Below are 14824 nucleotides of genomic sequence, written 5' to 3' on the forward strand. Positions count from 1 at the left end.
ACTTTCAAGAAATGTGAAATACTATCATATAATATAATATAGTATGTAAAACTTACAGCATTAAAGTATGGCGGTTGCAACGTTTACTTTTTACCACTTTTGAACAAAACAACTTTGTCAGACCTAATGCAGCAAACGCCATGGTAAAAATAAAAATCATTTGGTGCTTGTATTCAACACATATTTGCATTATTATATGCTGAGTTTCATAGTTTTTACTTGAAGTTTTACAAGCATTTTTATGTTTGTATTTCTGTTATGATGATCGTAACCGTGATGGTTGTAACAAAAAATCCAATCCTTAAAAACAAGAAATAAATTGACACAATCGATGATGTAAGAAAAAAAGTAAAAATGATTATTAACAACCAGGTAAAGTATGTTAAAAAAATGCACTATAACATTATCAAAGTTCTTAAATATGGATATACGTTGCGATTTTTAACGCTACACAACAGGACTGTAAATAAGTGTCAAAACAAGTTTATACAACCCTTACAACTTTAAAACTATAGTATAGTATGATAAAATGATATTTTTGAATAACTTTTTTGTTTATATATTTTTTAAGTTAAAAAAAAGAGTTATGGAGTTTAGTATGTGTTTTCCTTACTTTTTTGATTTTTTTGTGTGTATATATATATATATATATATATATATATATATATATATATATATATATATATATATATATATATATATATATATATATATATATATATATATATATATATATAATTATTACTATTATTGTACAAACTTTATTATATATATTTTAGTGCTCATTTTTTTTATGGATTGAACTTCCTAAAAACATCAAGTCAAAAGGTTATTTTCTCATAATTAATAATAATAATATTAAAACTCACTAACCATTAAGGTTATTTAACCCATAGTACATATAAATCTTTTATTGTATTAAGTATTCTATTATTAGATATGTGTATTTATATATATATATATTTATATATATATATATATATATATATATATATATATATGTATATATATATATATATATATATATATACATAGTTATATAGCATTAAATATACAGTTTGTGGTAAAAAAAAGTAATTAGCTTGTTTTTGGTATTTTTTTTTGTTTTTTTTTTTTTGTTTTTGGTATTTTTTATATTTTTCTTTGGTATTTTTGGTATTATATTGGTATACTTTGGTATGTGGTAGTGGTGTAGTGATAGAGCACTCACTTCATAAGCGAGAGGTTCCGAGTTAGATCCCCGCAACATCCCTGGTTGTACCTCGCTCAACTTATTTCTCTGCGCAGCGGCCTTGTTTGTCAAGGTTCGTGTTTTGGAGTTATAGAGTATGAGAGGATAGAACTACAATTAAGTAACCTCCTCTTCTGTATTGGCCTTCTGGGCCTTGGGGAGGTGATTTAACAAAAAAAAAATTTAATGGAAAAAATTAAGGTTAGATTACAACAAAACGCATTAGTTTAATTGAGGAAACTAATTAAATTTTATGTTTATTTTAAAAAGCCACAAAAATGCAAATTAAAAGACTAGAATGTTTTTAAAAATATTCAAAAAATTAATTTACAAGTTCATAATGTTTACGTTTTGATGGTTGTGAAAGCCACTTTGGGTGGTTTGTGTATGTTTTTACCATTAAAATGCTAAATTGATATGGGATACTTTACCTTAGTGCAAATCCAATTCTTACACATGTGGTGTGAGAATTAGATTTTTAATTGCTACTTGTTGACTAGTTCTTTCTGCTCCTTTTGTTCAAGATTTTTTTATTTCAAAGTTGCTTTTTAACACAATGAACAATGATTAGAATTTAGAATATATAATGAATAGAAATAATAATTTAATGAGCAGTCAGTGAAAATTTTATTAAAGCCTAATTGTTAAAAAAAATTCTTGGCAGTTTTTTTTTTTTTTTTGAACCACTGTAAAATTGTAAATTTGTTATAAAATAAATGAAAATATATTACCAACAATTGTAATGGAACAACTATAAAAAAAAGACAATATTTAGCATAATTGTTTTATTTTTAAACAATTTTTACATGCAATTTGGTTCTTTTTTTTGATGTTTCTGCGTTGAGTGAGGAACAGTTGCATTGCTCACAACTAGCAAGTAACTTTTTCACTAAATAATTTTATATTTTTTATTTTTTCACCTGGCAAGAAACGTTGATTTGTGTCGCATTTAGAAAAAAAAGAAAGACGATTTGGCTGCTAAAAATTTTCTTTAATTTGAAGTAAAATATTACAATAAGTTGGACTATCATTTAATGGCGCATAAAGTTTAATTCGGCATATTACAAGCCTTTCCAGGAGACGCTCTTGTCCACGCATAAATTTTTTATTTTAGACAACTTAGTCATAGCTGTTTGCAAGTTTTATTATATTAATTGTTTCAATACTTTGCGGAAAATTACTAAGCTTCGAAAACAAAGAAAGCAAAAATAACAAAATAAGAAATTAAAATAAGTTTAAATAGAAAAAATTAAAAAAATAATAATAATTTAATAATTTGCATACCGTTTTTATTTTTGTATTTTTAGGGTGGTTGTTAAATTTAGTATTTTAAAAGATTTTTTTTTTTTTTGCAATACATATACTATTTATCATTCGCAATTGGTCTCGAAAATTGGTCTCGAAAACCATTTACTTTGGTGGAACACATAGAGCCGTTGGAGCCTCAGAAAAGAAGAAGACAAGAGTATATTAGAATACGACTTAGCAAAAATCTATTAAAAGATATTGGACAGATGTCCAGTATAAAAGCACAAAATTCAAGCAAAGATATATTATTAATAATTATTTCACCAATAACATAATAGACCAAAAGAGTGGTGGAAAGTAGAACTAAGCACACTGAGCCAAATATTAAAAAGCAACAGGTATCTAAAATTACAAAGCGCTAAAAGATTGGGGTAAAAAATGTATAGGAATAGAAAAGTAATATAAAACAATTAAGGCTATGTGAAAAATGTGTAAACAGCATGGCCTAATTAAAGCTTAAAAACTATGTGTTTATGTGTGTGCACCTTAGTTAAAAAACACTGAGAAGCTTAAATGGTATAAGAAATCTGAATGTGAAAAGATGCGCATCACTCAAAAACATACTACAGAAAGATTTTTTATACAAATATGAAAAGATAAATGGTTACAAAGCAAATATATGAGCAGCGACAAATGTATGAGCAGCGGCAAATGTATGAGAAATGAAATATGTATATAAAAGTATGTATATAAAAGAAATGTATGAGCAGTTGTATTTAAAAGAAAAGCAAATATAAGAACAGTGGTGTTTAAAAGAAAACTAATATAAAGTTGTATAGTGGTAGGGTTCGAACCACGAACATTATGTGTAAGAAGTGTATGCCTCGTTTACTAATGTACAAATAAATGTAATTATATAATTAAAAAAGTTAAGTACAAGTAAAGCCAATGAGTTAGCTACATAATATGCATACATAAACAAACCAACATATGAATTTATATAAATATATATGCATGCATTACATAGATGTATTCATATATTTATTATATTTACTTCTTGGATTTAATTTTAAAAAATAGAAGATTATGGCAATGTGTTTACTATATAGTGCTTTCATAAATTTCTAGATGATGGTAGTTGTATTTTCATATGGGTTTTTCATTTTAAGGGATCATATATTTACTATGGATTTCAACAAATTTAGTTTCTAATCTTTGAAATTTTATTCTAATTTAAATGAGTAACATTCCAAATAGAAACAGAGTCACTTTACATTTCTGATACATTAATTATTGAAACAAAAGTTTTTTAAAAAGTAGAGTGTATCAGAAATTTTTTGTGCAGAAGCTGCTGAAAAGAAAGGAAAGTATGTGCACTTAATAAAGTCTTACCAATACTAAAGGAGCAGTAAAAAATGCAGCTTTACATTATATAAATGTAACAAGTTTTATTAAAAAAGATAGTGGTTCTCGACATTTACTAAGTATGGCCCACAGAAATTCGATTTGAAAAACAGCGGTAATACCTCATTTTTGATAGTTTAGTTTTTGATAGTTTTTTTTATTTGTTTATTGCAATGTTTATTGCAATGTTTATTGCAAATTTGTTATTACAATGAAAATGTTTGGAAAAATAGACAAATTTAAACAAATTAATAAAATTAAAAATATTTTACATTTTTGAGATATAAAAGTGCTGAATTATGACAAATTTAAACAAATTAATAGATTAAAACATTTTACATTTTTGAGATTTAAAAGTGCTGAATTATGATCTATTAAGAAATTGTATATACTTATTATATTTCCATCAGTTTTTGATATTTTAGTTATTTCCATCAGTTTCTGTTCACAAATATTGACGTCAAAAAAAAATCTGCAAATAATTCAACATGAAATTTGTTAAAAAGAGCTTATGAAATGGCTTGCCATCCCACTATGCCTCATGCACATTTTTTTTATTCTTGTTAATTTTAGTTTTTTCTTAAATTTTTAATTTTTTAATAAACTGTGGATTTGTTAACTTGAAATATTTTAACTTTTAGTAAACTAGATTTATAAGTTGAGTTAAATATACATGCTTAACACATTTTCCGTTAATCATAATCTTGTAGCAAGGCCTAGGATATAAGGTAGCTAAAGCAGCTTGCTAGTAAAACCCTTGTACATCACAAGAAAATTATAGTTCTCTGCAAAATCCCTAAGAATAGGACAGGTGTGAGAGGGTTGTACTTCTTTGAAAAAATGACGGTGACAAAGATCATGTAAAGTTTCACTAGTTTCTATAAATTCAATAATTCTTGCTTTGACTGTGACAAGTACAGTTCAGATAGTTGACAACCAATGTTGACACCCATTGCTTGTATGTGATTATCAAAAACAAAGTTATTCTTATCAAACACTTTTTCCAAGTAGGTTTTCAAATTTATTTTACAGTTAAAACATAGATGAAACATGCAGCTTTGACTAACTTTATTGCAAACAAATACATTCATCAAATCTTAATAATATATCAAATGGCTTTTAGCTAAACATTAACTTAGCATTTTAACAGTAAAAATATACAAAAACCAAGTGGTTTCCACTACTGTCAATAGAGATGCACTACTTCTGGCTTTAAAGTAGGATTCAGTAAATTCACAGAACTTACTGAATCCTACTTTGTGTTCAGGTTATAACTTTTTAAACTCCTTATGAAGTTCCTTTAAATAAACTAATATTAAGGAATTTTTTTTATTTATGAGCTTTTACATTATTTATACACACAGAAATAATTAAAAATATTTTGCAAGTTTTTTGAAACTGAATGACTATTAGAAGTTAATGTTAGTTACTTTATCTTCCTTAAAACTTATTTTCTCTTTTACTTATTCTTTTCTTTAAAAAAAAAAAGTCTAAAAAATTGTCTTAGATTACAGTTTGATTATTTTTTGCTGTTTTTCTAATATTATATCTTCTGGGTCCATATCCTATTATATTAGGTGTGGCATAGTTTCTAGTTTTTCAACTTTTTGCTTTCTATTTCTTAATTTATCATGATTATTTAAATTTTTGAAAGGAGATATTTCTAATAAAGACACACTCTTATTTAAAGCTGTCTTATCAAGGTCTGAATGACTGTATTCTACTTCTTTAGCAACATCATCCTGAGTAACTTCTGTATTTTGTTCAAAATTTATTCATACAGTTAGTACACACTTTTTTGACTCTCAAGTTGACTTGCTAAGGTTAGTTAAGGTTTGCTCTTAGGTTGACTTGCTGTTGATCTGTTAACTTTACATAATCCAGTTATATTTTTATCTTGTGGACTGAAATTGGATTACAACAGTATTTCTGAAGTGCTAATATCTAGAAATATAGGCTTTTCATGGTGAAAACATAAATCCTCAATTGGTTTAAAAGTGTATATTACCCTTTGAAAACTTAAACTTCAGTGTTCACATTGTCTTTTATTTTTATTCCTTCTGCCATTCTACAATAAAATATGATTTTATTTTATGCACAAAATAAAACTAAAACATATTCCAAAATCATATCCATTATATGAATAAATTAAGTTGAGACACTGCTTATATCTTTAAAAGGAAAACTGATTATATTTATTTTAGGTAAAATTAAAATTGAAAATAGTTTGTAGAAGTAAATATAGTTTACATCACTTTTACAAAATTTTAGGTTATAATTTTTTTTTATTTACATTGTCTTTCAAAAATCTAAAAAAAATCTACTGTAAGTTCCTCTCAAATTTTTCTGATTATAAATCATATTAATTTAATCATAAATTTTGAACTGAAATTTTTTAGTTGTGATATTTTTTCTTCATAAAATCAGCAGATGATCAAAACTTAAAGCAAATCTGAGGTGGTAGTCACTTTCATAAAACTAGGTGGTTTCACACAGAATGACTCAATATCAATAAAACAATGATAAAAATTAAATGTAAAAGATTTTTTGGGATATTCATTCATTCATTAGCGAATCCAGCTTTGATCAAGAGTTTCTTAACTTCATCAAATGTATTCGATCACATTTTTTTTTTTTTTCAACATCTTTACTTCCAACAAGGCTGCAAGCAACTACTAACAGATTAACAGATGACTTAAAAGATTGCAAAATATATGAATCAGGAAAACAAGATGAACAAAGCAAATTCCAAAAAACTGATGTTCGAGGAAAATTACTAAACAAATAAAAAATTTTGGAGCACTTAGAAACAGTCACAGTAAAAGGATAATACTTATTTGAATGATGAATAACCAAAGAATGAATTTTAGTAGATGACATAAGAGGTGCTAGCTCTTTAGAGCAGGGCTCATTAAAGTATTTATAGAAAAGAAAAAAAGAAGCAACATTACGACAATGTGATAATAGTTGGAGGTTGACTGCAAGAGTAGGTCCAACTATGTTTACAATGTGTTTTTGCACCTTGTCTAAAAGAGAAAGGAAATCATTGGAAGATCCACCTTCCATATGTCAACTGTATTCCATACAAGGATAAATTTGAGATTTGTAAAGAAGAATAGAATCTTGAGTAAGAAAGTGGTGAGCACAACAAAAAGATGCAACCTTAGCAAATGCTAATTTTGCAGAAGAGGAAGAAGTGTAGATCACTCATTGAGTACATTACCGCTCATAAATGTAAGAAGATCTTGATTATTATGATAACATTATTAGTTGATATTTTAATTATATTAAATTATATAAAAATTACATTTTAATATAATTTGATAAAATTAATATTATGTTTAAAAAATATAATTATCTTTTATATTATAATTGATAAATAATTTAAAATTAATAGTTATATTTTAAATAAATGTATTAAGTTTTAATTGAATTAAATTATATTAAAATAATTATCTAGGTTATTGAGAAAACAAAATTAGCTGAAAAAAAACTGAGTTTTATCTTAGTTAAAATTCACCAGCCACTGAGAGTCCCAAGCTGTAGCAGAATTGAGATCTTTTTCAATCTCAAATGCCCCCTCCAAGCGATCAGAGAGTGTTGGCTTCTTTCAAAACAAGAACAAATGGTAGTATCATCAGCGAACAATGCCACCTTAAATCTGAGAATTTCTGGGAGATCGTTAATGTGAATTAAAAAAAGTATAGGGTCAAGAATAGAACCTTGAGGAATCCCTGATGTTACAGGATATGAAAAAAAGTGCTGTCTATCTAGGACAACTTTTATACTGCAATTGGTAAGGAAGGATTCGATAACCTTGAAGATGTTACCTGATACACCAGAAGAAGAGATCTTATGGAGAAGACCAGCATGCCAAACTTTATCAAAAGCTTTAGAAATGTCTAAAGTGACAGCCTTATCTTCTCCACATCTAACTAATGCACGGTAAAACTTGTCAGTTATTACCTTTAACAAATCAGCAGTAGAATAAGAAGATCAAAATCCATATCGATGATCAGAAAGTAAGTTTTTAGATTCAAGATGGGAGATTAAGTGTTTGTTAGTTAAAGACTCAAAAACCTTGCTCATGATAGTAAGACTAATGGGACAGTAGTTAGACGAGCCAAAATCACGAGAGTCTAATATTTCAGATGAAATATGGGATTTTGTGAACTGAGATTAGCGGTCTTTGGCGTTAGACAAATTCATTTTACAATTGATTCTTGAGAATTGTTTTGCTGATAGATATAAAGCTATGGTTTTGATTGAAAATTGCAGCAACACAATGAGAGGAAAACCATGAAGAAAAGTGAGGCTTGACTTGGAATTGTTGAGAGGGAATAAGAGATTTCATGCCAGCTATAATCCAGAAAGTTACATAAGAAGAACATTTGTAAGCAAGAATGCGAAAGATTTCTACCCAAGGGCCATTATGAAGAAAATCACGGAAAGAGTCCCAGGTGGGGATTTTTATGTATATTATCTCATTCTTTTTCATCATCAGAATCCCAGGGGATTCTGATGATGAAGAAGAATGAGATTATAGTTTTAGTGAGATCAAACCATGATCAGAAGCACCTGATCATGGTTTGATCTCACTAAAAGCAAGGGCGAATGTGGAGAAACTGAGCACTGACCAAGATCAAAAACAATACATAACGATGCGGAAGTTATCGGACAAAATAAAAATGTCAATAACTTATTTATAAATAAAAAAAAAAACTACTATTATATTTTTTTTAAATAAAGCATTTATCTTTTAATAAAAATATATTATTTTTTATATGAAAAAACACCACCATCTGCAATTGATCTCAATTTTGCTCTGACGCCTTTCATATGCGACTGTATAAAGTTTAAATCAATTTCTTGTAGTTTTAGTTTAATGCGATCAATAAAAACTTGCTCTGTTGAAGCTTGCTAATCTCCCTCGTAAACCTTCTGTGCCAAATGTCCCCAAAAATTTTCAATTGGTTGTGCTTGAGACACATTTGGGGGATTGGATTCTTTATCAACGTAATAGACATATTGGTCCATCCAATTTAGAGAATCTTTAGAATAATGAGAACTTGCTAAATCTGGCCAAAATAAATAGTTAAAGTCTCCATGATACTTGTGAATAAATGGAAGAAGTCGTTTTTCTAAACATTCACTAATATAGATTGATGAATTGATCGCTACAGCCTTGGAAGTGCGAAACAATGGCTCGGACATACCACGGTCAGATATGGCTATCCACATTGATAATTTTTTTGGAAATTTCTCTTTTCCTATAAAACGAACACTCTCTGGGCATGTCTTTTTGTTGTTTGTTTAGTATCCAGAATTTCCAGGCATGTTGTCCCCTGCAAAACAAAAGTATTTTTCGTCATCGATGACTAGAAGCGATTTTGTGTTATAGAGTTGGTTAACTAGTTTCCTGCTTTTTTTCTTTGGATTTATTTGTTGTTCTGTAGTGTATTTTGGAGTCTTTTCACGTTTTCTATATTTAATATTCATTTTTTTTAACTGACGACCAATTGTCGATTGATTTACACCGAATTTAATACCTACTTTTATCTGACTGACCCCTTTTCGATTGTTGACAAGCCTCGTTAATTCGGCTTTCTTTTCTCTAGTCCAAGATGTCGGACGACCAGGGTGCTTTCTATCAGAAAACGATTGAACAGTTTCAAGTCTTTTTAGGTTATCATATATTGTACTTCGAGCAAATCCTTCCTTTTCAAAATGATTTACTATTTTTTTTTTTTTTATATTAAGTTTATTTACAATAAACATTTTTAGTCGCTTTCGAAAAGATTCTCGTTCAGCTGCATTTAACCTCATTTTACCACAAAAACTGATTATTATGCACAAAAAATAATCAGTTTTTGTGATAAAATCAAAGATAAGCCACAAAAACTAATTATTATGCTCAAATAATGAAATTAGGATTTGTCCGATAAATTCCGCATCACCCGTTAAGTCAAATGGAGAAGATAAATGATTTGGATTGTCTGCAAAGCGATTTGGAAAGTTGACTATTTTTGTTGGTGATTGAGAAAAGCAAAAGTTGTGGGCTTTAATGCCTGCAGAGTCACTGACACTAGAGCCAAGCCATTTAGTGTGATGAGCATTTAAGTCACTAACAACAACAATATTGGCTGAAGGATATAAAGAAATATAATATATAAGGATATAAAGCATTCAAAAACAAAAGGATATAAAGCATTCACAACAAAAACATTCACAACAATCATCTGAATATCCTCTAATTTTTTCAAGGTAATTTTTAATACTTGCTGTCATGACGCGTACGATACGGGCATAGTAAATCTGTTCCACACTCGACTATATCTAAACTTGTTTTTAATTTGGTCTTCTTACATCAATCAATGAACTTTAATAAACAGCAGAAAATCAAATAATTTTAAACTCTTGGCTTTTGGTTAACAATAAATTTACTATTCTTCAAAACTATAATTATTTAATTTTAACATAGATTACAGTTACGTTATATTTCTTCCGGTGTTTTAAGAATCTTAAGGTTTTAACCAAGAGAATTATAAACAAATTTTTAAACCCTTAATAAAATTTATTTAAAATACAAAAGTGGACACAGAGAACAGGTCACGGTTCCTAGTTATGTCCAATAAGTTAGCTCTATTGGTTTGATTTTATTTTATAGAAACTTTTCTGTAATAAATCAATTTGTATGTAGTAACAATTTCTAAGAGAAAAAAATATAAAATTTGAGGAGAAATAAAAAACATTTTTCCTGAGGTAAAAAAAAAATACTGATACACTTTTTAAAAAATAAAATTAAAAAGTTGTTATTCTTTACAAAGTGCTGTCAAAACCGGTACAATGATAACTAACTTCCACAACTGACTATATCTATACTTAATTTGCTCTTTACTTCAATAAATCATAGTTTACAGCAAATTAAATCGATCTAAAATTCTAGACTTTTAGTTAACAATTTACTTTAATATCGTTTACATAACTAAAGTATCTTTAACAGAGATAACATTTGCGTAACATTTCAGTGTTTTTGGTGGCAATGATTAATTTTAAGGCTGTAATAAAATTTTTTATTGATCAATATTTTTAAGGCCTCTCATTAAGACTTCTTTATAAAACAAAGGAAGACACAGAAACTGGTCATGGATCCTAGTTATGTCATATAATTTAGTTTTATTTGTTTGGCATTTCTTATAAAAACTTTTCTGCAACTCATAACATATTCTTTGAATTAAGCTGTTTTTAGTAGCGGGTTTTGCGAATTGTTAAATTATTATAGCTATTATCTGTACCGAATCTCGGTACAAAAACATTCTTAACGAGAATGGAAATATCTAGGTCTGTAATCACCTAAGTGATTAAAGTATCAATGTATTCCATTCACATATAAAATAACAGAATAATATAAAATCAAAGCGAAAATGGCAATACATCCATACTAAAATTTTTCAAAGAGAAAAAATATAAAAGTTTATGTGAGAAACAAAAAACGTTTTTCTTGAGATAAAATAAAAAAAAATTTTGATAAAAAAAAATGACGAAAAAACATATTGAACATAAAAGATATCAAAAGTAAATATAAAAGCAACTTAAATGATTTGATTGTTTCATTATTCTATAGATTTTAGTGAATGCTATGAAGATTAACGTAACTTTTTTATAGCTTTTAGAAAACGATCAACAACAAACAGAACATTTCTTAATTATTCTCTGTAGGAAAATTCTCTGTAGGAAAATTTTCAAAAATCAGCCATAAGAGAAGGAACTCGACCTAAAAATGGAATAAAATTATTTTAAACACTTATTACACATTAATTACAAATTAACGTTTTATGTAGTCAATTAATTTATTTTAAAACTCAAAAATGTGAATAAATGGATGAGAAACTTACTTTTCATTTTTCTCACATTTAAGACCAAACAACACAAAACAATACAAAAAATAATAAACAAAAATATATTTAAAAAATATTACAAAAAAAACCCTGAAAAGTAGCTCAAAAGTTGTAAATTTCTCTATAATGTGAAGTAATTTACAACTTTTGAACCACGTCTTCTCCTCCCAGCATCCTCTCTTTCCCTTGTGCTGTATGGGGTGCCATCCCTCCATCTAAAGGAAGGATGGTGCTCCCATACCTACACCAGCGATAGAAGGCCCTCTGGGATAGAGGACCCGGAGTGATATGACTTGAATTCTTCCCATGTTGAGTCTGAAAAAAATATGTATATAAATACAACTATCGGCTGAGATAATACTTACAAAAAATAAATAAAAGAGAAATAAAATATAAATAAAAGAAAATTATTTTTAATTTACGGTTTATTTCAGCTTGCCTGGGCTAATCTCTTTCATTTTGATGGCTTTTTATCTCAGCTTGCCAAGGCGCATCTCTTTTATTTCGGCGGCGGTTCAAATCATCTTGCCTAGCCTTGTTTCTTTTATTTCAATGAAGTCTAATAATTTCACTTCTTAAATTATCAGACATAATTAAGCATCAAAGGAGTATGTAAAAATGATGCCTAATATAATAAAAGTTGAAGTTTGAGTTTTCTTTCTTAAACTTATCTAAAATAAAGCATAAGCAAATAATACAGAGGATAATTTAATAAACTATTTATTTACTTTTACTATTAGTCATTTAAATTAGATGTTTTAAAATAGTATAGCAATTTGTAAAGATAACATTTTTTTATCAAGAACTTAAACTAAATTATAAATAAACTAAATTATAAATAAATTGACATAATCTTTTTAACTGAGTAATGTTATATATTTAAGGTAGTTGTTATTAATTATTATCAAAATAATAAATTTTTTACATATAAGAACTCATAAATAAAGCAAATTAAAAAAATTATAAGGCCTGTCTCCTCAGCAATTACTGCTAGCATTAAACAGTAAAATGTAATCATCCATCATAAAAACCCTTTCATTACTTTGAAATGCATTCAATGCAAGATTTGCAATAAATAAGTAAATAGATAACTAATAATAGAAAATCTTTATAAACATATAAACTTGTTATAACACTTTGTATGCTTTGTTTAAATTTATGTCATAACACTTTGTATGCTTTGTTTAAACTTATGTTATAACACTTTGTATGCTTTGTTTAAACTTATGTTATAACACTTTGTATACCTTTTTATTAAAAAAATTTAACTTAAACATATTTAATGAAGGAAATTGAAACTCTTAAATGTTTAAATAGGTAAGAGCTATTAGTAAAAAGGAAGCCTTTTTTTTTAACAAAATTTATTTATCGTCAAAAGCAAAAATTGTTAACAAAAAAGAACAGAGTATATATCTTTTCAACAAAATTTATTTAAAATTATAAATATTAAAAAAATTTTAGGTATAAAAAAACTATATATCTTTTTACCCTTTCTTTTAAACACATTTTTTCAATATTTTTTCAACACATTTTATGAATACATTAATTTATGCGTTTCATCATGGCAGTACACCACTTTACTGGCACAGACAACATTCTTGCTCTCAACAAAGCCAAGTCACAACATTATAGCAAAGTACATAACATTATAATAACATTATAGCAAAGTACACAACATTATAGCAAAGTACACCACTTGACTAGCATGGTCAACACTCTTGCTGTAAACTAAGCCAAGTCACAAATTTGCAACCATTTCAAATCTTCAATTTGCAACCATGCAAACAACATAATAACCACTTACAAACTATAAACACATAGCATTATAACACATTACAAACATAGAAACACTTCATATATAAAAGATATTTATACACTTACAAAATATAAACCCATATAACCTTAACACATATAAACACATAATAAATAACATATAAATATAACTAAATATATAAAATAAGAAAAATATATAAATTAGAAACATTTATAAAATACAACCTTATTTTTGTAAGATTTGTTCAATGATATAACTCGTAATAAATATTTAACAACTTTAAAAAAATAAACGATCAAAAGACCTAGTTTTTTATATTATAAAAGCAGATTTTCATAGATTAACATTGACTGTGTGAGATGCAAGGGTTTTGGAGATAAACACTAACTTTATGAAGAGTTTGGCGTTTTGATGTTTTGACCTTTGAAAAGAGCATTGTCTTTTAGAGTTGTCATCGTCTTCTAATTTTTAAAAATAAATATTACAGATTAATATACCTTAAATACAATTGACAAAGGAGTTGAATTGTGTTATTATTAAAATGCATGAATGAAATAAATGACCTGATTTTAAAAGTTACTATACTCATTTAAAAATAACATAAGTTTTATCCTTTACTACAGAAGCATCCAATTAAAACGTTTTCAATCTTATTACCAATTAAGCTGATGAAGCAAAGTTTTTGATCTTATTACTGGTTAAGCAGATATTAACAGGTTATGAAGATTTAAGAATACATTATCAAATGGTCAAAAATATAAAGAGGAATATTAAAAGGCCAAGTATGGTAAAAACTCTGAGTCAAAGGCGCACGAATGGGTAACAGCAGCAGCGTTAAATTAAGTATTAATTATAAGCGATTGGTGCAGATTGCCATTGATTGATTGCTATAAATAATTTGTAGAAGAACTTCTATTACTATTGAAAGCTGTGAAGCTAATGTTTGAAGTTGTGAAGCTGATGTTGGAAACTGTGAAGCTAATGTTTGAAGCTGTGAAGCTAATGTTTGAAGCTGTGAAGCTAATAATGGAAGTTGTGAAGCCAATGTTGGAAGTTGTGAAGCTAATGTTGGAAGCTGTGAAGCTAATGTTTCAAGAATTGAAGCTAATGTTGAAAGCTGTATATCTATAAACGTTTATATAGGCACCATGCTGTTAAAATTTTATTTTGTATTAATTGGTTATTATTTTTGAATTAAATTAAATAAGCTTAAACTCTGTTTATAAAAATGTTTCTTATTTGAAGATAAAATTTGAAAATGTCATGTTT

The 14824-nt window shown here is 27.2% G+C and overlaps 1 protein-coding gene across 2 annotated transcripts in view; it reads left to right on the top strand.

Annotated features, from left to right (window-relative positions):
• Window positions 1–14824, top strand: part of LOC100211475 (2-aminoadipate transaminase) — an 81395-nt gene that overhangs the window by 58301 nt on the left and 8270 nt on the right. The window contains exon 9 of one of the 2 annotated variants that reach the window (XM_065818488.1): window positions 780–828. The exons of the other annotated variant lie outside the window; for it this stretch is intronic. Within the exon in view, the coding sequence (XP_065674560.1) occupies window positions 780–828 (49 nt within the window). The remainder of the gene's footprint in view (window positions 1–779; window positions 829–14824) is intronic. 2 annotated transcript variants of the gene reach the window in all.

Source organism: Hydra vulgaris, chromosome 14 (assembly GCF_038396675.1).
Source record: "Hydra vulgaris chromosome 14, alternate assembly HydraT2T_AEP".
NCBI lineage: Eukaryota > Metazoa > Cnidaria > Hydrozoa > Anthoathecata > Hydridae > Hydra > Hydra vulgaris.